The sequence below is a fragment of the Chroicocephalus ridibundus genome, chromosome 1 (genome assembly GCF_963924245.1).
Source record: "Chroicocephalus ridibundus chromosome 1, bChrRid1.1, whole genome shotgun sequence".
NCBI classification, from domain to species: Eukaryota; Metazoa; Chordata; class Aves; order Charadriiformes; family Laridae; genus Chroicocephalus; species Chroicocephalus ridibundus.
Genome location: NC_086284.1, coordinates 177,211,322 through 177,235,840, shown reverse-complemented (window position 1 = coordinate 177,235,840; position 24,519 = coordinate 177,211,322). Strand labels below are relative to the sequence as shown.

Below are 24,519 nucleotides of genomic sequence, written 5' to 3'. Positions count from 1 at the left end.
TAATCACTGCCTTTGTCTCTTGAGTGTGTTGCGCCTATCCCTCTGTGGGAGAGGATGCAGATTACCCTTAGGCAGGGTATATTAGCTTTTTTCCGTGTAAAGACAATCACAACACAGCAGTACCATGCTGGTGTGCAGTCAGGCTATAAAACCTTACTGTGGCAATGTTGACATGAAAAGTCTGTAGCACAAAATATATATTCTTGCTACAGTAAATTGCTAATACACTAGTTCAACCAGTTTTTGTTTTTAATAGAGTTTCTCTGTATTTCAGGGTTGATTAATTCCTTTGAATGAATACTGCCACTCATTCTGATGTGGTTTTCTTTATTATCCAGTAATACTGGAACTCCTGTCTGTCCTCTGTGCAGACTGAGATTAGGACTTGTTTTGCCTCACAGCTGGGGTTTTGGGTTTTGGTGGTGGGTGGTCAGGGGTTTTTTGGTGGGAGAAGTAACCAAAAGAAAAATATGTTTGTTATCAGTAATCAGTTTATTGGAAGTATACTAAAGTTGAAGGGAAAAAAATGGGTCAACTGTTTACAGAGAAGAAAATGGAAATGGAAGGTTGTTCCTTACCACACCGCAGTCTCCACAACATCTGTCCTAAGTAAAGGTGTTTCAGTGCTTGGCCGTAACAAAATATTCTTTTTGAATAGGTATCACTTGTACTTCTTTCTGACTGGCATTACTTAGAACCATACAATCATAGAATATCTCAAGTTGCATGGGACCCATAAGGAACATCAAGTCCGCCTCCCTGCACCTTGCAGGACTACCTAAAACTAAGCCATATGACTAAGAGCATCATCGAGATGCTGCTTGAACTCTGACAGGCTTGGTGCCGTAACCGCTTCCCTGGGGAGCCTATTCCAGTGACCGACCACCCTCTCAGTGAGGAACCTTTTCACAGAATCGCAGAATCATAGAATGGTTCGGGTTGGAAGGGACCTTAAAGATGATCTAGTTCCAACCCCCCTGCCATGGGCAGGGACACCCTCCACTAGACAGGTTACTCAAAGTCCCATCCAGCCTGGCCTTGAACACTTCCAGGGATGGGGCATCCACAACTTCTCTGGGCAACCTGTTCCAGTGTCTCACCACCCTCACAGTAAAGAATTTCTCCTTAATATCTAACCTAAATCTTCTGTTTTCAGTTTACAACCGTTACCCCTCATCCTATCGCTACACTCCCTGATAAAGAGTCCCTCCCCAGCTTTCCTGTAGGCCCCCTTTAAGTACTGGAAGGCTGCTATAAGGTCTCCCTGGAGCCTTCTCTTCTCCAGGCTGAACCACGCCAACTCTTTTAGCCTGAATTCATAGGAGGGGTGCTCCAGCCCTCTGATCATCAGATGATCCTCTGGACTCACTCCAAAAGGTTTATGTCCTTCTTATGTTGGGGGCTCCACAGCTGAATGCAGTACTCCAGGTCTCACCAGAGTGGAGTAGAGGGAAATCACCTCCCTTGAACCACTGGTCAACATTTTCTAATGTCCAACCTGAAATTCCCTGACATAGCTTCATTCCATTTCCTCGTGTCCTGTCACTGGTCACCAGAGAGAGGAGATCAGCACTTCCTCCTCCTCTGCCCACCTTGAGGAAGTTGTAGACCACGATGAGGTCACCCCTCAGCCTTCTCTTCAAGCTGAACAAACCAAGTGACCTCAGCTGCTTTTCGTAAGTCTTGCTCTTCAGGCCTTTCACCATCTTGGTCACCCTCATCTGTACACACTCGAATAGTTTGATGTCCTTCTTATATTGAGGTGCCCAGAACTGCACATAGTACTTGAGGTGGTGCCACACCAGTGCAGTGCAGAGTGGGACATTCGCCTTGCTCAGCCGGCTAGCTATGCTGTGCTTGATGCACCTCAGGACACATTTGGCCCTTTTGGCTGCCAGGGCACTGGTTGACTCATACTCAACTTCCCATGAACCCAACCCCCCAACATCTCTTTCTGCAGGGCTCCTCTCCAGCTTCTCATCCCGCAGTTTGTACGTATAACCAGGATTACCCCATCCCAGGTGCAAAATCTGGCACTCGCTCCTGTTAAATTTCATACAGTGGGTGATTGCCCAGCTGTCTAGTCTATCCAGATCTTCTTTTCAATCAGTTCTTTCAATAAGGTCTGCCTTTCACTACATGAAAGAAATCCCCTTTTTTTGCTTTCTTGCAGTTATATTTGGGTGTCTTTCCTTGCCCTTGTCTCTGTGTGGCACAGTAATCTTCCTCGGGACAGTCATTCTGGATGTTTAAGCCTGGAAGCACGGAGAAACATCATCATGCAAATAGAACTTCTTGACTAACTAAAATTTGTAAACCCCCTCCCCAGGTTTCTTTCAGTCGAGTCCTCTAAAATCTTGATAGTTACACCACCACCCAGCAGCATCATCTACTGGGATTCCAAAATTAGGAATGGCACCTTTCCCGCCTCATCCAGGGCACAAGCAATTAGCTATTTGCAGCAAGTAACCATAGGAGTGGATATTTTATATGATAGAGGCACAAAGATGATGATCGCACAGGCAAGGTGGGCAAGGGCACTCACAAAGAAAGGAGGCCTGGCATCAGCCTTAGCTCCACTGAATTATTGATAGTAGCACACAAAATACAACGTTCTTCACAGCAGAGCAGACTCAGAACTTGTTATATCTACTAACTATCTTATAGCTATATAAGATAGTTATATAAGATATAACTATCTTATACCTTGTCTCCTGAGCAGTGGGAAATAGAGATTCAGATCCCTTCAGCCAACAGAAAGGTCGGAAGAACATTTCCTACATCAGCAATTAGCAGCGTAGCCTCTTGGCTATCAGCAGAAGAGGGGTGGAGAGAAAAAGCCAGTATTTAATTGCTTTATTTTGTATAACAAAATAGAGAAGTATAAAACCCCCAAATAGATACGTACAAAAAACTCTTAAGCTAGCACAGCTGTAGGAAAACTTGGAGTCTTGAAAAGGTGAAACGTAATTCCTCTCCATCACGCACTTTCCAGGCAGGCTGCAGCACCTCCCCACCCAGGTGTCTGGCCCTTCCACACCCCAGCCTTTGCCCCCTGGTGCTCCTCGCATGCTCACATTTTCAGCCTGATTTTTTGTATTGTGGCAGCATGTGCCTCAGAGTGAGGTAGGGCAGTTCTGCCCCCACCCCAAATAGTGGTACCCCTGTCTGCGTGGCCTTGTCAGACAGCCAGCCCGGGTCTGGAGGGCTTTGAGGTACTCACAAACAGTCCAGCAAGATACATCATTATGTACCCAGCTCCTGTTCTTTTCTGCTAAAACGTCTGCTCTTTAACCTTGGGTTGTTTGGGTTTTTCTATATTATACGTGCTTCTGCTTCTCTCTCCACCCTTCTGTCTGTCATTATTCCTCAGTCAATGTTTATTCCCCCCTCCTCACTCCCCAGTTCACTTGAGGACAGTATTTTGAATCTCTTTAAGCCTCTCTGTATTATCTTCTGGTATTTTCAGTACCACCAATTTAATAAATATAAATTTAATTAATTTGTTCTCTATATCGTCAAAAGGCATTACATAAATTCAAACTCAGCAGTCTGCCAGAATTTGCTGCCTGAAGTATTGCCAGTTTGCTTTGGTTTCTGTCTGAATTCCTGTACTGGAGAGTCTGCCTGTATCAGCAGCCCTAATTAATACCTTTCCACCATTTGATGTTAATGCCTCCCTCATCTTAATTGCTATTGCATTCTTTCTATTTCTATACAAACATAACATATTACAGTATGCTTTTTTATTTCTTTATTTGCTAGATAAGATTGCAGGTGTCCTTCTCCAGTATGTCCAAGTTTTAAAATGCTGTGCTGTCTTTCCCCCTTCTAACTACGTTCAAGCTTCACGAGCAGTCAGTTCTTTGGTGCAAACGCAGGGGAGCCAAGTTTACTGCTTCGATGCTTGTGGTTTCCATGTCTTCGCATTTACAAAGTGCTTGGTTGCGTTGCTCTGCTTTTCTACAAGACTATTCTGTGTTTACCCACCGCCAAAACTCAAGGTGCATTTTCCTGTTGGTTCAGCCCACGTTTGCTGCGCTTTATAAAACTGTTTTGCCTATGTGTAGCTATGCTGAAATGAACTGCTTGCATGCAAGGGAGACAGATCAGCTACCCGTGCTCTGGCAGTAAACTTAATCATAAGCTCATAAGCGCTAATTTGTGCCAGTTTTAAATAAGAGGTTTGGCTTCTTTTTTTTTTTTTTTTTCAGTTTTCTCCTACTTTCCCCATCTGGCGCTGTTAACATTTGTTGTTATGTTCCAGTTGGAAGCGCTATGGGTGGAACTGCAGACTCAAGCGCTGGCTGAACAGCCCTCAGGCCACTGTGAACATTTCTGTTTCCACTGTCAGCTCTCCGTGTTTAGCAACCTCCGTTTGGGATTCTCGGGTGAGGGCATGGTTGGCTTGCTGTCGCTTTTACAGCACCTCCTTCTTCCCAAGGCTCCCTGGTTCTCTGACTTCAGCATTTCAATAACAACTTGATATTCATCTAACAGCACAACAGGGAAGAGCTGCTATTTTGAGACTGCTTTGCTACGCTCTCCGTTTAACTTATTTCACTATAGGCAGGCTAGTGTTAGTTTTTATATATACCAACCCCTTCTTCCCTACTATAAATGGATTATTAGACTCCACTATTCCTATGAGAATCTGTCTAATGTTATTGCAAATGAAACGACCACTGTTTTCATTTATAAATTACCCATTCTTACAGCATCTTCTTTTAAAGGTGCTGATGGAAACATGTAATCCAAAGTCATGTAACTTGTTCCGCTATGATATATAATATGAGCAAGAAGGGGCCTGGTGGGCAGTGTAGTCTGTGTGTGTGCGCGCACGCGCTGCATCTGGAGCATTCCACCCATGGGGCACAGGTAGAGGTTAGCAAGTATAATACGAGTCTTTTGAACCAAACTGTTTGCAGGTCTCAGGGCCAGTCTGGCAGCCCATGTGAGCTGCTTGCAATTTCTCTATTCCATTCATGGCCAGTATGCAGCTGGGTGGTGTTGGGAGAATCTCCCAGGCACACCGCTCAATTCTCAGCCCGCTTATTAAAGTGATTTTTAAAAGCGTTTTGCTGGGGTCAGGACTGGCATAGACCCTACACAGGAACCTACAGCAAATACTTTTGCTACCCACCTTTTCCTTGTCTATTGATCAAGTACTGGCTAGAGCGAAAGATTTGGCCCATAATATCAAGAAATCAGCCTGGTGGGGTTATGGAAACTATGATGAGAGTATCTAAATATCAACATCAGCTAAAGATTGGACGTTATGTAGCAAATAAACTTTATTTTAAAAAATCAACAATCCTGTTTCCAAGGAAATGTGATAAGAAAAAACTCACAAACCCTATATTTTATGCCGAGAGAATTGTTTCTAATGAGAATGTTTTCCAATATTTCCCTTGAGACATCAGCTGCTCCTTAAAAATGATGTTCCAACTTTAATTTGCTCATTTGTGGAGGAAGGTAGAAGGCCCAACAGCTTGCGTCAATGAATATAAACTATAACTTTTATGCAATCTAGAATGTACCATAGCACTTGTACTCCTTCTTAGTAATTGTACCTTATATTGCTTTTTCCCCAGATAACACATTTTGCCCCCTCTGGCTTTTCTTCCCATTCGACGCTTTCCATTCATCTGAAAAATACTAGTTTAGACATTCCGGGCACAATATCACTCTAAACTCATTATTTCAGAGACTTTAATTATCCCCTCTCATCCATACATGAATAAACAGAAGAAAAAAAGTCAGGGCAAATTATCCATGGCCTGGACGCTACAGGCATCGTGTGAATCATCCCTCTCTCGGGAGAGAAGTGTTTATATGCCCACGGAGGGAGCATGTCCCATGATCCTTGGGAAAAATCAGCAAATCTGTGGGAACTCCCAGGGATGTTCATCCTGTTTTGCTCCGAGAGCAGAGCCCTGCTGCTTTCCATAGCACAGCTGCGGCAACCGCTGCTGTCACTCTCTGAAGGCAGAAGCACGCATGCAGGTCTTCATCCCTGGCACAGCCTCTATAGAAAATAAAGTTGTCTGCTGTATAAAATTGCTGTTCTCCCCACTGCCTGCTCCTGTAAGCCAAAAACACTTTGTCTGAAGGGTGTTTGCACAGAATAAGAAAAGGTTGAAGGTGCAATATGGAATCTGGCGCTGCCTCTGCTCTGGTCTAAGGCTCTGGCTTGGCCTCTCCTTGGCTTTCCACCCTCCTGCCCTGTTGGAGGATGAGAGTGATTATGGCTCCTCAGCATGGAACTAACCATCCAGCCTGCAAATCACCTCTCTCCTAGCTGCCTTTTCAGAGCCCTTTATAAGGCTGCATTTCCAAACCTGATTGTCTTTACTTATTGGATCGATTTCCGAGCTCTTCAGGAATGCATTCTGCTTCCTAGAATGGAAAGTCAACTGTCTGCTGACACCTTTGCTCTAAACGTCAGTGGTGTGTGCTTTGGCATGAGTTTGGCATAAATTCTCTTCTGATGGGGAAAAGCATGTACTAATTAGCACCCAGTTACCCTGAACATTTTGAAGCAAAAATATAGCTGGAGGCAATTCTGGCACCATATTTCTTCTCTGTTTCTACGTTTGAGTTGAGAACACCTTCTTATTACAGTGTTTTGTCATATGAAACTTTATTCAGTTGTATCTATGACTAGTTTGTTCTGGCTCATTTTTTTTTCCCTATTAATCATGTTAGGCTTACTCAAGGCTTGTAGAAGGTTTTCTCTGATCCCACCGCACAGAGCTGTGTGGAATTTTTCTCCATAAACTGTTAAACTCCTCTCCGCACACAGGCTCAGGACTGTAATTGCACACCAAATCAATTCCAGTGTTATCCCTGCAGCATTTTTCAAATTTGTCAACTTTCTAGGTGCTTGCTTTTCATATTTTGATTAGATTACAGAAGCCTTACAAATATTTAACAAAGATGGGCACCATCCTTATGTTTGCGTTCCGAATAAACCATTGTAGTAAAACCATCCCAAGCTGAGTACGTTGTTGACACATTTCTGCTGAAGATCCATACAATTGGAAATTTGTGTACTGAATGCTCTCCTAGCTAGGTGGAAAACGATTTTTCATTAAATACTGATCCCTATAACAAATTTTTCATCTTAAAATCCACTGACAGGCAGTCATTCTCGAGTTCCGCTTTCTTCTCAGATACTGTCATTAGCCACGATTTTCTTCGTTTGAGTTGCTGTATTTTCTTTCAGCTGTAAAGTTTGCTTTTTTAAAACCTCTAAGTGCATCTTGTCTACAGCATGATGATGATGAACTAATCATTATTTTAAGAGGGTTCTAGTTGTGTATATATGCCTCACGGTCCAAACGACTCCATAAGTCTTTACCTGCTATTACATACCATTTCAATTATCTTTGAAATAAAGTATTGGCATCTTACTGCAAACTTCAGGAAAACAAAATGTGTCAGCTGGTCCCCCAGTGCTTTTAAAGCTATTCAGCTGGCCTCCCTTGAGATGATGGTGTAAAATCTACAATGCACAATTAGTTATGAATTTTACATCTTTTTAGCATTCATGGCTAGACCATTAATGAGGGAATAAGTAGCAGAATTTTATTTAATCCCACACATTGCTTAACGTGAATTACTAAGCAAGGGACAGACAGCCTTTCTGTCCCCTTTGGCAGAGGGACATCCATAGTGCTCTGGATGAAACAGCCCTACTTCCCGATAGACGGATAAGGTCCATCCACAGATCTAAATCCCCATTTACTTGAAAGGAACAAAACTGGAGGAAAAAACAGAGTGATATTCACCTCTTCTAACTTGAAATTTCTTCAGTGTAACTGTTTACATGAAAGCTAACAGGCTGTCATGTATCTGTGGAGAGAAATAAATATTTTGGGGTGCAATTTATTTGACCAAAGACAAATGTTTACTCTGTAATGAGATAACTGTCCGGAGTACATAAAGAGAAATGCTTATTTATTGTCACTGGCGTCATATTTAGACATTTCTACTTGGTCCAAAGAATTCTGCCCTTTATGCCCAGGCTATACGCTTACCAGACAATTCATCATTGCTGGGCTGCAATATCAGTTCTGTCATCCTTAATAGTCTCACTTATTCGTTGAGACTATTTACATATTAAAGTATTACTCAGCATGAGTAATGGTGCCAGCACTGAGGTTATGTTGCAAGTAGAGAGAAGAAATGTTTCCATTAGCACTAAACCTTACCTCAGAAAAATCTGACTGGCACTTCCCAGAGGTTCTGCTTTCTTTTGATTATCCTCCCTTCTTCCAATAATTGACTCCAAGCAGTTCAGCTTCTGTTATTTGGTGGAAGAGAATCTGTCTTTTTCAGGGATTTATTCATGAAGTTGCAAGAAAGTCTGTGCTTAGGTATCAGGTTGTCTGCGTAGATCGCAAGCAAATAGATTACTGGAGAGTTGAGGGAGTTAGGGATAATGTCATGGGATATGAGTAACTGAAGATCATTTAACTGGCGGAGGGGCTCATATATGAGACACAAAAGAATGAAGAGAGGGGAGAACTAGGTAAGACTGGGATACTTCAAGAAATAGGAAGTGGATGTACAATCTAATGAGGAGAACCTCAGTTAAAATCTCTAATGGCCCATCCACTTCCTTGAGCTGGACACCCCATTCTGATTTTCAGTGGTTTTGTGATAAGTAAACATATTTAATACTTTCCTCTGAAACTAGAAAAGAAAGTTCATGATTTCACTGAGGCGATATTCAATTTGTATTTGGTTTGGCATGACAATTTTACCGTTGGATGAAAAAAAAAGAGGATATTTTATCATATGATATGTCCCCTTCTGTGCTCCATTTGGGACCTCTGCCACTGACAGTTCTGCACTACCATGGCAATCTGGTACCACTTGGATCTTTCCTACTAAAAAAACTGGCATTTGACTGAGTCTAACTCAAATCCCCAGACAAACTTAAGCTGCTGATCAGGACACGAGAAAGAAACCACAGAAACCTAGCTTCTGGGCCTTGTCCCGTGGCCATGACTCATCTGGGGTCAGATTTTGCTCGAAGAGCAGCATGAAGACAGAAAATCTAGAAAGTCAATAGAAGCAAATAATTTAAAGTGAATGTACACATGGACGCCAAGCATTCACATACACTTGAATTCTAAGTTAAAAATATTTTTCTCCAAACATGGAATGTTTATCAAGGTAGGAATGGATCTGCATCGCTCTATAAATCATTACTATACAGTTCCTTGTGAGCATATGAATAATCATCAAATCTACCTATATTGTCTGTGCATGAGCACAGGTCAGTAAAGCATTGACTTATATTGACTGCATTTATTTTAATAGAATTCTTCAGTTCCAATCCCCTTTATAATAACGTATTACTGTACTGTTTCGCCTCCCAGCTCACTCTGGTTACTCAAATTATATTTTAACAGCATCTTATCTCATTTCCACATCTTAACACTCTACCACTGGCTCCTTGAGCACTGACCTTTCTTACTATATATTAGCTATACCTAAAATGTCATTTTACATGCCAAAACAATGGTTCATTCAGCATGGAGCCTCAGCAAAAGTAATAAGGTATATGAGTTTTTCTTAAGCATCACCTAATGTTGAAGGAGTCCAGATTTACCTGTTTTCCACCTTCAAATCCTGTATGCAGTGTTGGTGAACTCAGTATTCAAAAAGAAAGAGAACTCTGTCGGCTTTTTGCTAGCATTTCTGCTCTTCACATGGTACTCCTTAATTCATACATTGTGCAGCCAAAAGGAGCCCTTGCAGTCCCCTGTCTAGCCTCGAGCGTAAACCTGCCCAGATTTAATTTCTATTTGAACTTGAGTCTTTTGAGGGAGAAAGAATCTTAACCCTGTGTAACAGAGAGTTCACGACAAACACTGAGAAGCTATTCCAGCTGTTTCAGTCTTACTACGAAAGTAAGTGCCTATTTCTAAGTTAGAATTTGTCTAGTTTCAGCCGTTGGATCTTATTATACCCTTGTCTGCTGTCCACTACCAAAGTTATGCTCCCTTCAGAGGTACTGTAGACTATGATCAAGTCACTCCAGCAACTTAACTGTCCTGAACTCCTAGGTCTTCCACAGTAAGGCATATTTTGACCGTAGCAGGATGTAATTACTCTTCTCAGACATTCTGAACATGAATTTCATTGCAGAGTCATAAAGCATGGTTTGCTCATAGTGATAATATTTAATTTCAATGTTCATTTGTCATTCTTCTGTAGCCCTATCCTTTTCTCAGGAGGGAAAGGAGAAGCCCTTTCCTTTGATAGTTCGCATTCAGGCTCTCTTAATTTATGCCACAGATGACTTGTGGCTGGCTGGCGCCTTGTACAGCTCCTACCAGCTCACCAAAGGGAAAGGTTGCCTTGACCTACACCACATTTCAGCCGCCTAAAGCCACGAGAGGTACCTATCCAAATTCTGGTGGCAGTACCATACAGGGTCTTGAAAAGGGTGAGCTTGAGATGCTTCACATGGTGCTTCATGGTTGGCCTAAACAGAAAAATAACTGAGCTCAGTGAAGGTACTGCTAATTAACACCACCATGGAAGAACTGCTTATTCATTCTCTAGACGGGAAAATGGCTCTTGTACCAGATTAAGGACTGGCAGCGCTATTCTTTTAAGCAGGCAACATTTCTGTTGAAAGTATAACCCCTGAGATACCGCTTACGGCAGTAATGTCCGTGAGAGGTTTGCCTGCATGAGGAATACCTGATTAGGTACCAAATCAGTTCTGTTACTTAGCCACCAGAAGTTGTACAAAATAACAATCAGAATTCAATAGAGAATAGCAGAAACAATTCATAATTTATACTGGTATCGTGGCCTGCACCTTACGCTGGCTTCATGTAGCACTGGGATAGAGAACTGGTATTTAAGGGGCAAAGTCCCTTCCTGCCATGCAATCTGTCCGCGTGCGAGACCCACGGACACTGTGCTGTGTCAGTCACAGCCCACCAGGGAGGTCAGAGGATGGGAAAACCGGGGTGCAGCTCCTGCCCCAGGAGCGATGTGAAGAGTGGCCGGGCTGTTGCAGGGCATCTGGCCACCCGAGCCCTGTGCCCGCCATGCCTGCATTCGGCAGCGCTCACGGCTCTTGGGAAGACCACCCCACAGCCCCATTGCTAAGAAATGTTTGCAGTAAATAAATCATGTTAAAATAAAAAAAATTGCAGGATGGATAATGAGCTGTGGAACAAAGTTAGGTGGGAATTTACCCCTCCTTTGTGATGTTAAGGAGAGAATGCAATAAATGTTTTGTACCTTTTTCCATCAGGAACACTTTGCAATCCTATAGGAATTTAGGACTGTCTTTAAATACAAGCCATTTCTTGCTAGAGGTTTTTCTTTTTTTTTTTGTTCATTGACTCTTAAATGTGTGGGATTAAAATCTGTAGAAAACGCACTGAACTACGCTTCTTAGCTCTACTTCTTTTCTTGATTACTTAGATCCCTATGTGAAGATCCACCTGATGCAAAATGGTAAGAGGCTGAAGAAGAAAAAGACCACAATTAAAAAGAACACTCTGAATCCCTACTACAACGAGTCTTTCAGCTTTGAAGTACCATTCGAGCAAATTCAGGTAATGTCGAACAGTGTTTTGTCTTCCCTCTGCATTCTCTTTCTCAGCCCTTATAAATATTTAACAGGAATCTTGTTAATTATCACGTGTGCGTGCTTTCATTAGCACCTAGGTGCCAGCCCTGTGCTACATTAGATGAGTGTGACTGCTTCAAGAGGGAAATGATAAAATGCACAGTACTTATGAAGCTTTGATTCATCAGTGAGAAATGGATAGCTGACATTTTCTGTTAACAGAAATGGATTCTGAAAAAAAAAACAAAAAATCCACAGGGAGATAGCGAAAGAATGTGCCAGCAAAAAAGTGTAAGGATGAAAGAAAAGGCATATATAGCAATGTTCCCCAAATTATTTGAAATAATGGATTGGCATCATCAGTTAAATTTGTGCTCCCTATGCATTTATCAGTCCTGTTCGTTGAAAGCACTGCAGCATCCCTCTTAAGTAAAACACATAATTTAATCACAACTTTTTTTCAGTTATTCACCACACGCCATGAAAACTTTTTCAGTGGTTCCTACATCCCTTGGAAAAAGACATTTGAGAATCTCAGGGGTCAGCACTGCAGTACCTGTTCTCTTGGCACCTCAGGGGAGCTCCAGCAGTTGCCCAGGTGCTACTCCTGGAGAGCTCAGAGCCTAAAATTAGGGGCTTCAGAAGTTCATCGCAGTGAGATGGAAGCCACCTACATTAGCAGTGGGAAATACTAGGACAAGGCATCGTGTCATTTTTTTCAGGGACTCAGTAACCTTCCTTTGGGCTACTGGGAGGCAAATCATCTCTCGCTCATGTGAGTGAGATTTAACTTCTTCTGATGTGAACTAGCCTTTTCTCACAAGAGGGAGGCTCAGGAGGCATGTGGGAAACCTGCATCCAATTCACTCGCCTCCCTCAGGGAATTTAAACCACTGTCTTCAAGGTCGTAAGCAAGTACTCTTGTTGCCTGTGCCTATGGCTTGTTTTGGGAGTGCAACACTCATTTCTGCCTAAATAGTAAGTATGTGGTTGGCCACAGAGCATAAAACCACCTCTTATTTGGGTGGTTTCCTTGGAAAGGGAGAGACTTTGATCTCTGGTCTGATCTAGGTAGTGTAAACCACATAAAGATCAGTTGGTACGGGTGGCCTCCATTTTTTTAAAGCATTAACCATTAGCGTTAAACTATTTCATTCTTTTGCTCACTTGTTAGAGCATTCATTGGCAGAGAAGATGAATTGGTTTAAGTGCCCTGAGAAGAGAAAATAACTGCATGCTGGCTTCCCACCCTGTGGTGGCTTCACACAGGAGCCCTGTGACCATGGAGATGTTCAGCAAGACAATAGCTTTTCTGGGTGGAGCTGTGCGTGGAAAGTGTACTTTCAGGGGCCCCCCGGTTTGAATGGCTGTAATTACAACAGCCTGGGAATACATCCTTTTGTGGCTTGTAAGAGAGGTCTGGGTATGAGTTAGGTGCTATGCTACTAGTAGTTTCAAAGTTTAAATGGGATTAAATGGCCTGGGCCAAATCATGAGCCCCCTCTTAATTAGATGAGAGCATGGTCCGGATTTTGAGACTCTGTATCGTGGTTTTTGATAGCAACTGTACTGGAGAGAAGCCCAGGAGCCAAGGCCTACATTTCAGCTAAAGCTGTGTGCTTGGTTTCTATTGACCTGGTACTGACAAAGGTAATAAAACTAGACAAGGCGAAGCAGTAGGATTAGTGACTTGGGTGCGCAACTAGCCCATTTAGAGTTTTTTCATGCCCCACAGCATGTACAGGTGTCTGTGGACTCTAGGAATCAAAAAATGGGAAATCCAGCGGGGCCTAATTCCCATTGATTTTAATGAAAGCTGGTCTGTCTGCTTGTGAAGTATCTCATAATAAGCATCAAAGACCCAGAGGCAAAAAAAGATGAATCAAATAGAGCCTCTCTGACAATTTAGGCAATGAATGTCCTGATTTCCAAATAGGGATGGGACCGGGGAACTGGAATGGACACCTCCAAGTTACCAGATCTGAGCTTTGGCATGGCTAGGTGCATTCTGTAGGTATTTGGCCATTTTGCTTTCTAATCCTAAGTCAGTTTTGTAAGGTGGATATAGGCCCTTGAAAAATTACTGTGGTTTAGCTGTTTGAATTTTTGGCTTTTTTTTTTTTATAAGCTTATTAGAATGACTTTAAGTTTATTAGAATGACTTTATAGCTATTTACTCCAGTATATATAGCTTCAGTTTAAAGTGTGTAATTACAGACTTTGGTCATATGCCAATGTATTTTGGGAGTTAGTTATAAAAGACTATATTTAGCATTTATTTCCTTATGGCTACTGAAGTGATTTCATCATTAGAAAAAACACATTTTAAATGTTATTTAGATTTAATATGGTAAGAATCACTGTGACTTTAGGGTAATTCGTGTAAAAGTCATTAAGCAAACTTTCATAGTCAAATAAAAAATAATGGTTATACAAGTTTCTTTGTTGTTGGAGAGTGAAGACAAGAGGGCTCATGGAGGGAAAACAGCTCAATAGCAGTACACCTATGTAATTTAAAATGGGCCAAACATTTTCAACAATTTAATAGTGACTATGGATTCTGGCTCTTAAAGGAAAAAAAGTGATGACTTTAAGGGTAATGGGAGAACACTACTAGGAAGTCAAATCCTGTTGCTACAGGCAGATCAGGCACATGTTTTGCCATTTTCAAGACAGACCATCTCCATAGGTGGCAATGTGGCCAGGGCCTTTCAGTCCAAAGAATGCCTGATCGCGCCGAAGAAACTGATGATCTAAGTGTTTATTAGCAGAGGTGGTGCTTTCTACCAGCGCCTGTTGGGTTTTGCAGTGCAGCTGTTCCTTTAATATATGGTACAAAGGCAAAGAGATGCTCACCTTTCTCTCTAGGTTTAAGCCAGAGAGCGTGAGGTGAAAATCATCTCAGAGTTAATCATCTGAGCTAGCTGTTCTTACATGTTTATAGAGCAAGGAAAAGGGTCTGTTGTTTACGGTGCTCATTGTTGTCTTATGATTAACACCAAAAAAGAAAAAAAAATCCAATAGTAACTAGCCCCCAGGCTTCTGCTTACCCCAAGGTAAAACAGGCGACTTGGTTTTGTGCTATAAAATAATAGTCTCATGCTTACTTTTTATATCTGTGATTGTGTGATGCATCTAAAACATAAATGTTCATTTGGGGAGGTACCATCAACATTAAAAGTGAGTATATTGCAAACAGCAACACTGAAACAGCATTTTGGCATCTAGAAATACTTGCTTTAGGATATTGCCTTTTATCATGAGTGCTCTGGGGAGAGAGAGTCTTGAGTTTGATGTACGCTTTTGTCATCAGCAACTATATAAATACTTTAGTGCCTGTTGGAATCATCTCTTTCTCTGTCTCAGTGAATTGTACGATCTTGTAAGGGAATGGACTCTATAAAATAGACTTCACGAGCCTGCTCTTGCAGATATGCTTAAAAGAGTCAGTTACTTTTTAAATATAATCCTATTGGAAGCACTGAAATTAACCGTTCTAGTAAGAAATCCAGATTGTACATCTATTTAAAACCTTAAATTTAAAAACCTGATGCTTGAGAATAAACATTTTTCTGGGAGAAATATGTTTCACGACATTTCTTCCTCCAATTCAGGAAACTCACGCTGGAATAAGAAGCTGCGTGTATTTACCATGGGATAGAAAGGAATCAGGAAAAGAACTGTATGTTCATCTTTAAAAATAAAGCTCCCTCAGGAGAAGAGTTTACAGTTTAGTAAAGTCAGCCCAAGGCTGTTAACGTCTTAGGTGCTGTTGGGGAAGAACGCCACTCCACGGAAGGAATAGCTGTTTGTGCTCTTTCGACAAATATTAATGACCTGATGGAGAGGAATGTGTGCATGTGCACGCAAGTGCATACGCAAACGCCTGGCTTGAGCATCACCTCCCAGTGTGCCCCAGTCTAAGTGAATGGAAAATTGTCTATGAGCTGTGACAGATGGGCCTCGCGCAGATTTTGTGGGAATAGTTTAACCCTGTTTGCCAAAGTCACCGTTCCTACAGCGGAAGTGGCACTCCAACACCAGCTCAGTCGCAGGCAGCGCCGGTGTGTCAGAGCCCTGAGGCAGTGGGGTTTATACTTCTTTCCAACTCCCCTGAGCATGCAGCCCGTTTGCTAGCCTCCTTTACAAATATACAGAATATACACAGTATGCACGCATACTTACAGGTGTGCACATACGCACACAGAGATGAGTACGTGTGTGTATATGTATACGGTAACCATAAGGGTTATCTTCTGAATTTATCTGAAAATAACTGATTAGCATGCTGGATAGATGGGTAGGAGTTGTTTAGAAGCAGAAAAGCAATTAACAGAATATGCCATTGCAAATGTTAACTTGGGGTAGAGCTGTTTCTGAATTTTACCTAATTTGTTCTTATTTGCTTAAGCAATAAAGCTGTGTTAAATTGCACTACTTTTGACTTAGCTTACCTTAAGGTCTCACTTGTAGCCCTACACCCGTCTAGCAGTCTAAGTCTTCAATAACAACAAAAAAAAAATCCATAGGTGGTTAGTCTGTTAAAGGAAAAAATCAATTCCCATATGAAGCTCTTTGATGCAAGGGGGGCAAGTTTCAAGTTAACAGGGAGGATGTGAACTTAATTTTATTTGGAAGGCTCACAAGAAGCAAAGACAAAAGTCTGAATTTGCATCTCGCTGGAGGAACCTGCTCCAGTTCGCACACACTTAACCCCTCCATAAAGTCTCCATTGTCGTTGTCTGTCCCAAGAGTCATCCCTGCCCACCTTCCCCTTGCTACCACACTCACTGGTCTTTCTCTGTCTCGTTGTAGAAAGTGCAAATAGTTGTGACTGTTTTGGACTATGACAAGATTGGCAAGAACGATGCCATCGGGAAAGTCTTTGTGGGCTACAACAGCACCGGAGCGGAGCTGCGGCATTGGTCAGACATGTTGGCCAACCCCCGGCGGCCCATTGCACAGTGGCACACCTTACAGCCCGAGGAGGAGGTAGATGCCATGCTGGCGGTCAAGAAGTAAATTAAATTAAATTAAATTATGAAGAAGAAAAAGAAGAAGAAGAAGAAGAAGAAGCCTTTCTGCATTTGCCCACATAGTGCTCTTTAGCCAGTATCTGTAAATACCTCAGTAATATGGGTCCTTTCGTTTCCAGCCATGTGTTCCTGACACAGATCAGTTGTACTTTTAAATTCCCATTTTAATTTGCACAAATTTAAATATAGAGAGCCCTCTCAAGGCGCTTCATTTCACCACTGCCCCCCCAGATCTACTCTTCTTTTAAGCAATATGATGTGTAGATAGAGCATGACAGAAATTATTTATTGTATCACACCGTTGTATATATACACCAGTATGCTGAGAATTTATTTCTAGTTTGTGTATTTGTATGTTGTAAGCGTTTCCTAATCTGTGTATATCTAGATGTTTTTAATAAGATGTTCTATTTTAAATTATGTAAATTGACTGAGATATAGGAGAGCTGATAATATATTATAAGGTAACTATTGTATCGTCTGCATTCCAGAAAAAAAATTCCAACTTGTAAGGCACTAGTAGTGTTACACTGACATCTTAAAGGACAACTTAAATCTGAGCTTTCAACTGGACCATCCTAATAACACGCTACGCGTCCACAGTGAATCTCGGAGGGGCAAATCCGACTGGGTAGACTTCTTTCACAGGCAACTTAGCATGATCTGAGCAGCTCCATGGCTGACCTCAAGGAGACGTAGCCAGAAGCCAGGATATCATTTTTTTGTATATATTCCAAAGCAAACACCTAACAGACTGAAGTGGCTTTAGATTGAAAGTTGAGGAAGCAGTTCCATAGGAGGCAATGATTTCATCCAACGTATGAAGGAAGACCATTGCAGAGGTTGTGCAGGGAGGGGGGAAGGGAGGGGGGAGACGCAGCAGTAGCGAAACGCTGCCACGACAACAAGAGTAGCTCTCCGTTATCACCTTTATACAAAATTTGCATACTGTGAATTCCATCCATGATTTCACATTATAATGAGTTTGCACATTAGACTTTGTAACAAAATATTTTATTATACTAACTCAGATTAGAAGGAATGCAGAATATTTTTTAGACACAGCCGTGTGAGTTTATTATACAAAATAGTTTCATGGTAAACAGACAGTATTGTAATCCCATCAGAAGATGACAAAATTTAGCCATAGTTCTAAATGCACTTCAAAGTAAGCCAAAAGAGAACAGCTAGTGACCTTTTATATACTATTTATACTTAAGTTTTAATTTGTCCTTTAAAAAAAAAGTGAAAACAAAGAACAAGTTCTAGAAAACTGAAGCAACCTCTTCTGTATACTAGATGCTCGTTTCAGGAGGAGTTTTTAAATGTTTTCAATGTTACTATGTAGTAAATGGCACTATTATGAAGCTATTAGTCATTCCATAAGAGTCTTGAAAGACTGCTCTGTGTATCACTGTGACTGCCGTGTGTGCTTAGAAATGTAGTTTTCTCAGTGGATAGCAATCAATTTATTCCGTAGTGATATTGTAATAATACTGCCATTCCCTTCTACTGCACTGCCGAAGGAATGCGTAGCACAAGCAGTTCTAGTTATTATGGACCAATTTAGAACTGGAGAGCTATGCAGGGGACAAGGATGCTATACTGAATGGGTTGACCACGCAGCATTTTGTCAAGCCCTGTGCAATATTCTACATTTCCAACTGCCCGCACCCCCCCCCACCCCCACCGCCCCCAGCTGCTTTACTGTAGATAGTCATCTTACGGCTAGCCAGCATGTCATCTCAGCTTGTACCATCTCATCAAGTCATTTAGGGCATCACTTCTATCTCATGTACCGTCCTTTGAGGCCCCTCGCTTATCTTTCCAAGCTGTGAATATATTTATAATGCTTTGAAGAGTTCATTATTTTCAGCAACGCAAGCTACCCCAGAAATGTGGAAATGCTATACCTTTTGGAGGGAGGCATGAGAAGTTAACCTTTAATGTTCCTATCAATTGTAGCCAAAAGAAATTACTGAAAACAAAGAACAAAAATGAATGTAACTAGAGGCCTGTGTACTGAAAACGAAATTCCGCCGCCTCCCTTGAGGCTCTGCTTCTGGGAGAGATGTGGCAGCCCAAGAGGGCAGTGAAATGATGGCCACGCACCAACGTTTTCAGTACGTTGGGGGTAAAAGAAGCAGCAAAGTGGGAGGAGAATAAAAGCCTGGGTCTCTCCCCACCTCCAAAAGTGAGAATAGCAAGACCCATTTTCTTTCTTTTTTACATGAAACACGGAAAAAACACAAGTGAGACATTTTCTGATAGAAACAGGCGCATACATGCAAAGCATCAAGCTGGAATACTTTAAAATCTTAACCTTAAGGACCAAACCCCACCAAAGAGAAGAAGTAGACGGTCAGCTTTCCAGCATAAGAGCTTCATGGTCTCCAACTTTCAGTTGTTCATTCAGGATAGCTGCAGGTTCAAGCTGCCAGGACTGACTCATTGTGTTAAGGTATTCTTAATGCTTTCTCTTCCTACACTGCCAGACTGAACGTCACCGTAGAACGGGTTTGTAAGGTACGATGATTCTCAGAGACTGAACCTGCCATGTGACCAAATGACATTTTCATCCTCAAAGAAGCCACATGTACCTTTCTGACAAAGCTGTGTGAGGTATTAGAATCTGATGCTGTAGAAAGATCCTAGTTGCCTTTGTGTATATTTACTGCCTGCTTGAGTGTTTCTCTGTGTGGGTTTTCTCTGTATCTTGTAGAAATGTTTGGGGTGTTTTATCCTGCCATATCGCTCGTGGCCCGCGAGCTGACAACTTTAGCCGTATTTTACCTTCATTTTTGATGAGGTGGTTTATATTTTGTTTCACTTTGTGTAGTGACTTCCCACAGTAGAGTTTTCCAATTGTCGTTAAAATAACATACATATTACACAGATATTCAATAAAAATGTTTTATTTCCTGTTGATGTTCTAGCGTTGTTCTTTTGATCTAAAATTCTGAAGCGACATTTCACTCCAGGACTTTAGCACAATCCTAAACTTCGAAATACCGTAAGTGTGATAGCACAGCACTTTTCAAGGGGCAATGAAAAGCTGCTTTCATCAGTGTGGTCCACTGTAAGATGGTAAAAGCCCGCAGCACTCCAGTGGCTGAATTCTCCACCTCTATTGCAGATGAAGAACTAGTACCTTGTTTTCCCAAGAGCACGATTATTCGCCTCCAAAAACATCATTCTCTATCAAAACATGGACTAGTTCCAAACCATGACAAAAACTCCAAGTAGTTACCTAGCATCACTACTCTTCAAGCCAATTGTGTTAGAGCCGTGGTTGACGTTTTCATTTGGAGAGAGATGGGATATTTTAACTGACATTCAAGAGCTACTTCTAAGCTGGCCATAAAATCAAGCCTCTTGTAGACTAAAGATCATTAAATAACAGCTTAAACTGGGGGGGGAGGGGGAAGGTGTGGGAGGAAGTGAATCCACAAAACAAAAAAGGATTGAAAAACATTGAGCTATGAAACGAGTTAAGTTCCTGAGCCTATGAAGAGAAACAGCTTAAAAAAAAAAAAAAAACTAACAAAACCCAAACCTGTAGCCACATTTGTTTTATGTAACCATTTTCCATAGCACTCCCCACTACCCTTGCTTTTTCCCCAGTCTCGAGAGAAATACGCCCATTCCTCTCAGGAGCCACACTGTGGTAATTACTGATATGCACCAGTTTAACCACAGCCGTTGTTACGTGAGGCCTTACTATGAGTTAGAGCACATTGTAAATACTTTTAGGCTCGACTCTTTTCCCTGTTGCCACTGCTCAGAAAGTGCTCTCTTTTCTCCTTGCTTTTTTTTTTTTTCATTGTCTAGAGTCAATGAGCACCAAATGGACTGATGCCGCTCCCAGCGAGCGACAGCAGGTCAACACCTCCTGGTGAGCCTGGTGATTTGGAGAGCAGTTACTCTTCCAAAGCTGTCAGCGACTGGAGTCTGTGTCTGTGGCTTTACAGATTTGCTGTGAGGTGACGTCTCCCTAGTCCGTGGGAGCTGAGGTACCGCCCCTGTGGTGCCACGTAGTCCCCCACAGAGACAGGCAGGTACCACATTATGGAGGTATGAGATGCTGCTGCTCCCATCTTTGCCATCTAAGCTGTTGCATGATCAGATCAAGCATGTACTTCCCTAAGAGAAGCAGTTCGCTAAGAGCAGACCCAAGTTTATCAAAGTCAATAAAGAAAAATATTTTGATCCAGGTTCTATATGCACCAGACATTTTTGCAGATCTTGAGAAGACCAAAATGACATCTTTGTCAATCAAAAACAGTTCTTCCAACAGGGCTAATCAGTTAAAGCCAGTCATTACAACTAATGTAAAGAAAAATGCTTCGTATAATAGCTGTTACACTAAGTGGGAAAAGCAGCAAAAATTACCAATTTTATTCAGCTCATTTAACCCCTAATCAACTGTCAAGAAAAACATTCTTCCCAACTGACAGACTGTTACCAAAGCAAAGGACCCACATCTCTCGATCACTTTTCACATCATGAGTCAATGAAAGTTAATTGCCTGTTAGTTATGCAAAGCAAGAATTAGAACATTATATTTTCTGATTACTCTAACAGTCAATTCCCTTACTTATTTATTCATTAGCATTTTCACTCCAGGCTGCCAGTTCAGTTTCTTATACACATACTTGCCTGCTTTTCAGAACATACATCTACCAAATTCATGTCCAGCCCCTATTTTCAGTGCCAGTTTAGACGCTGTTGTTCACCCAGGCATTTAAGAAAGTATGAAAAGGGGAGGGGTTTTTTTATACATACTACAAGAACTTTTACCCAGTCTTAGGCACGTTTACCCTATATGCAGTAAATCTTTTTATATTCAATATAGAGGATACTTTTAATATTGCACCAAAAAGTAGTTCCGAGAGTACGTGACAAACCAATAGAGAGAAGAACGTAACTCTTGTGTCGCACTTTCTGACTGACATATGCAGCAAAATTTTCAGACGCAACAGCCATACGAAGAGATTTATTTCAAGATTATGCTGTATTCAACATAAAAAAGAAAGTTCTACAAACTAGGGAATGATCTCCGCTCTTGGCGGAGCTTATGAAGAGCCCAAATAGATTGAGGAAGTCCAGACAGTTCTTCCAGGCTTCTGGAGTGAAGGTGGAGGGGGCAGGTAGTATAGTCTTTTCATTCCATGCAGGCACTGTGCAATAACATACTGAGATTTTGAACAGCCATTTAGACAAAAAAAAAAAAAAAACCACCAAATCAGAGCAAAAGAGTTTCAGCTTCTGGCAGAACTAGTCTCATCAGTTTGACAGCTCACATTTAATTTCTGTCAACCATTTCATATCTTTGTACAGTATCTTATTACTTACAACAAGGCAGGCACTCAGTAGGCGATGCACTGATGTTATACACCAAATGGAGCCAACATCGGTTTTTCTCATGAACAAAAGGCCAAAGCACAAAAGTGGCAAAATATTGCCTGCTCTAGTAACCAAGATTATCCCACAGGCCTGCACAAACCTCCCAATTTTTGCTCATGTTCTCCCAGAGCCCAGGGACAGTTCTCTCCTTGTATTTATTGTATCCAGATACATGTACCTTAGCCTTAGAAGATTTCATTACTCTTTCCTAAGAAGCAGCAGCGCCCACTGGCACCAAGAGGTTGTTCCTAAACCCGGACGTGGATCTGTCATTGAAGAGTTCCAGACTGGGCTTAGGCTATATTTGTCTTCTCCCTTGCACTATTCATCACAAGGAGGAGGATCTCTGGCTGTAAATCCCGATTGAAAGCCTGACAGGTTGGAACCTGGAATGCAGCGCTGAAGTCAATTATTTCACACTTAGTCAGAAACGTTATCATCCGCTCATTCTGGTGAAAGACAGGCTCTGAGACTCAGTAACTTGCATCCTGCTCAAGATGGGTTTTTTCTTCATGAAACTGGCAATATTATTAAATCAATTTTTTTTGAGACAGTTTCTGTGATAATCGTAGAGTCAAAATGGCTTTCATAAATTTTCTTTCTTCCAAATACAAGGTTGCCTCTATTATTTAACTCAGTTAAGAATTTCTAAGCCAACTTTTCAAAGCTAATTATAAGTAGTTAAATTGTTTAATTGGCTTTGACTCCTTTCTTCAACAAACTTCTTAGAGTTTCACTCGCTCATCTCCAACCATACACCACGATCTGACACTGATTGATACACAAAAGCCCTGATGGAAGGCTATCAAGGAAATTAAGTAATCAGAGTGACTAAGAGAGTCCTTTTCATGGATTAAATTAAGATTAACTCATCAAATTTCAACACAGTGTAAAATTAAGGGTGGGGTGCTAAGAGGTTCATTGTTGCAGATGCATATTTATTAACTATCTAGAAAACAGCTGAATGAGTTGACAAAATTTAGCTATGGCATAAAATTGCTTCAGCTGGAGCAGATCTAAATTATGAGGCCATCTCTTATTTCATATATCAAGTACCCAGACAGGCACTTCAACTCAAATGTTGTTGGTCACCCAAAAATTCTGGAGATACTTGTGAACAGTAATACAAAAATGTCTGTAAAGATGATCTCAAGTAAGAAGAGAAGGTAGGAGAGCCGGTCAAGCCATTAAGGAAAATCATAGACTCGCAGAATGGTTCAGGTTGCAAGGGACCTTAAAGATCATCTAGTTCCAACCCCACCTCCCACTAGACCAGGCTGCTCAAAGCCCCATCCAGCCTGGCCTTAACACCTCCAGGGATGGGGCATCCACAGCTTCTCTGGGCAACCTGTTCCAGTGTCTCACCACCCTCACAGGAAAGAATTTCTTCCTAATATTTAATGTAAATCTCCCCTCTTTCAGTTTAAAACTGTTACCCTGTGTCCTATCACTACACTCCCTGATAAAGAGTCCCTCCCCAGCTTTCCTGTAGGCCCCCTTCAGGTACTGGAGGGCTGCTATAAGGTCTCCCCGGAGTCTTCTCTTCTCCAGGCTGCAGAAACTCTTTTTTGTAAAGGAATTGCTGATAGAAAAATTTGATTATTTGTTTTAGATGATTTGTTTTTTCAGTAGTCTCTAAGAACGCAATGAAAGCTTAACATGAAGTGGGAGTACACAAAGGATGTTCAAATTATGATCTTCATATACATATTTAGACTTCATGTATGTTATTTGGAATACATTTAGTTGTAGACATACTTCACACATCCACAGAATATGTCTACATGTCCCAGCACAGCACTGTGTACCTGTGTACAGGTGCCAGGATGCTTCCTGACTTCAGCAAGGGCATTTCTCCATTGCAGTGACTATTGCCACTGGGACAGAGCATCCTCCGTGCAAATGTCTCAAAGCGCTTTTCAAAGATCAGACTAAGTCTTGAAAAATACCTATTGGAAAACTGGAAAATACTACCCCGTTAAAAGCTGTCATATGATCTGGCATAGAGTAAAAAGCTCCCTGCGGCAGCCGAACCAGGTAAGTCTTTGTAGCTCAAACACAGGGTATGAAAAGGAATTGAGAGAGTCCTTGGCAGGAAGAGGTCGTGAAAAGCAAATCTAAAAAAAGCCAATCTTGAGGGAAACATAAGACATTTATGGAGATAATATAAATAAACAGAAACATAAATGTGGGGCAGATGAATAAATGTGTATCCTAGCTACAGACTTCTACTATACTAGAGAAAAAGTATGTAGCTACAGATTTGTACCAGAGCGAAGATGAGTCCTACCTAGGCCTCATGCTGCCTTGTGTTTGAGCCTTGCAAGTCTCCAGAATAAAAACCTGACAAGATTCAGGTTATCATTCTTGCTTTGCTCCATTCTTCTGAAAAGAGCCTTTTTCCCCACACAAAGAATTACATCTCCCTCTCCAGCCCAGTCACGAGGAGAATTGGTTAATGCTCTC

The 24,519-nt window shown here is 41.6% G+C and overlaps 1 protein-coding gene across 3 annotated transcripts in view; it reads left to right on the top strand.

The window, feature by feature from the left end:
* SYT1 (synaptotagmin 1) overlaps window positions 1–19,575 on the top strand; it is a 361,382-nt gene extending 341,807 nt beyond the window's left edge. For all 3 annotated transcript variants that reach the window (XM_063322878.1, XM_063322876.1, XM_063322877.1), the window contains exons 10-11: window positions 11,464–11,597; window positions 16,427–19,575. In XM_063322878.1, the coding sequence (XP_063178948.1) occupies window positions 11,464–11,597; window positions 16,427–16,633 (341 nt within the window). In that variant the 3' untranslated portion in view covers window positions 16,634–19,575. The remainder of the gene's footprint in view (window positions 1–11,463; window positions 11,598–16,426) is intronic.
* The last annotated feature ends 4,944 nt before the right edge of the window (window positions 19,576–24,519 follow it).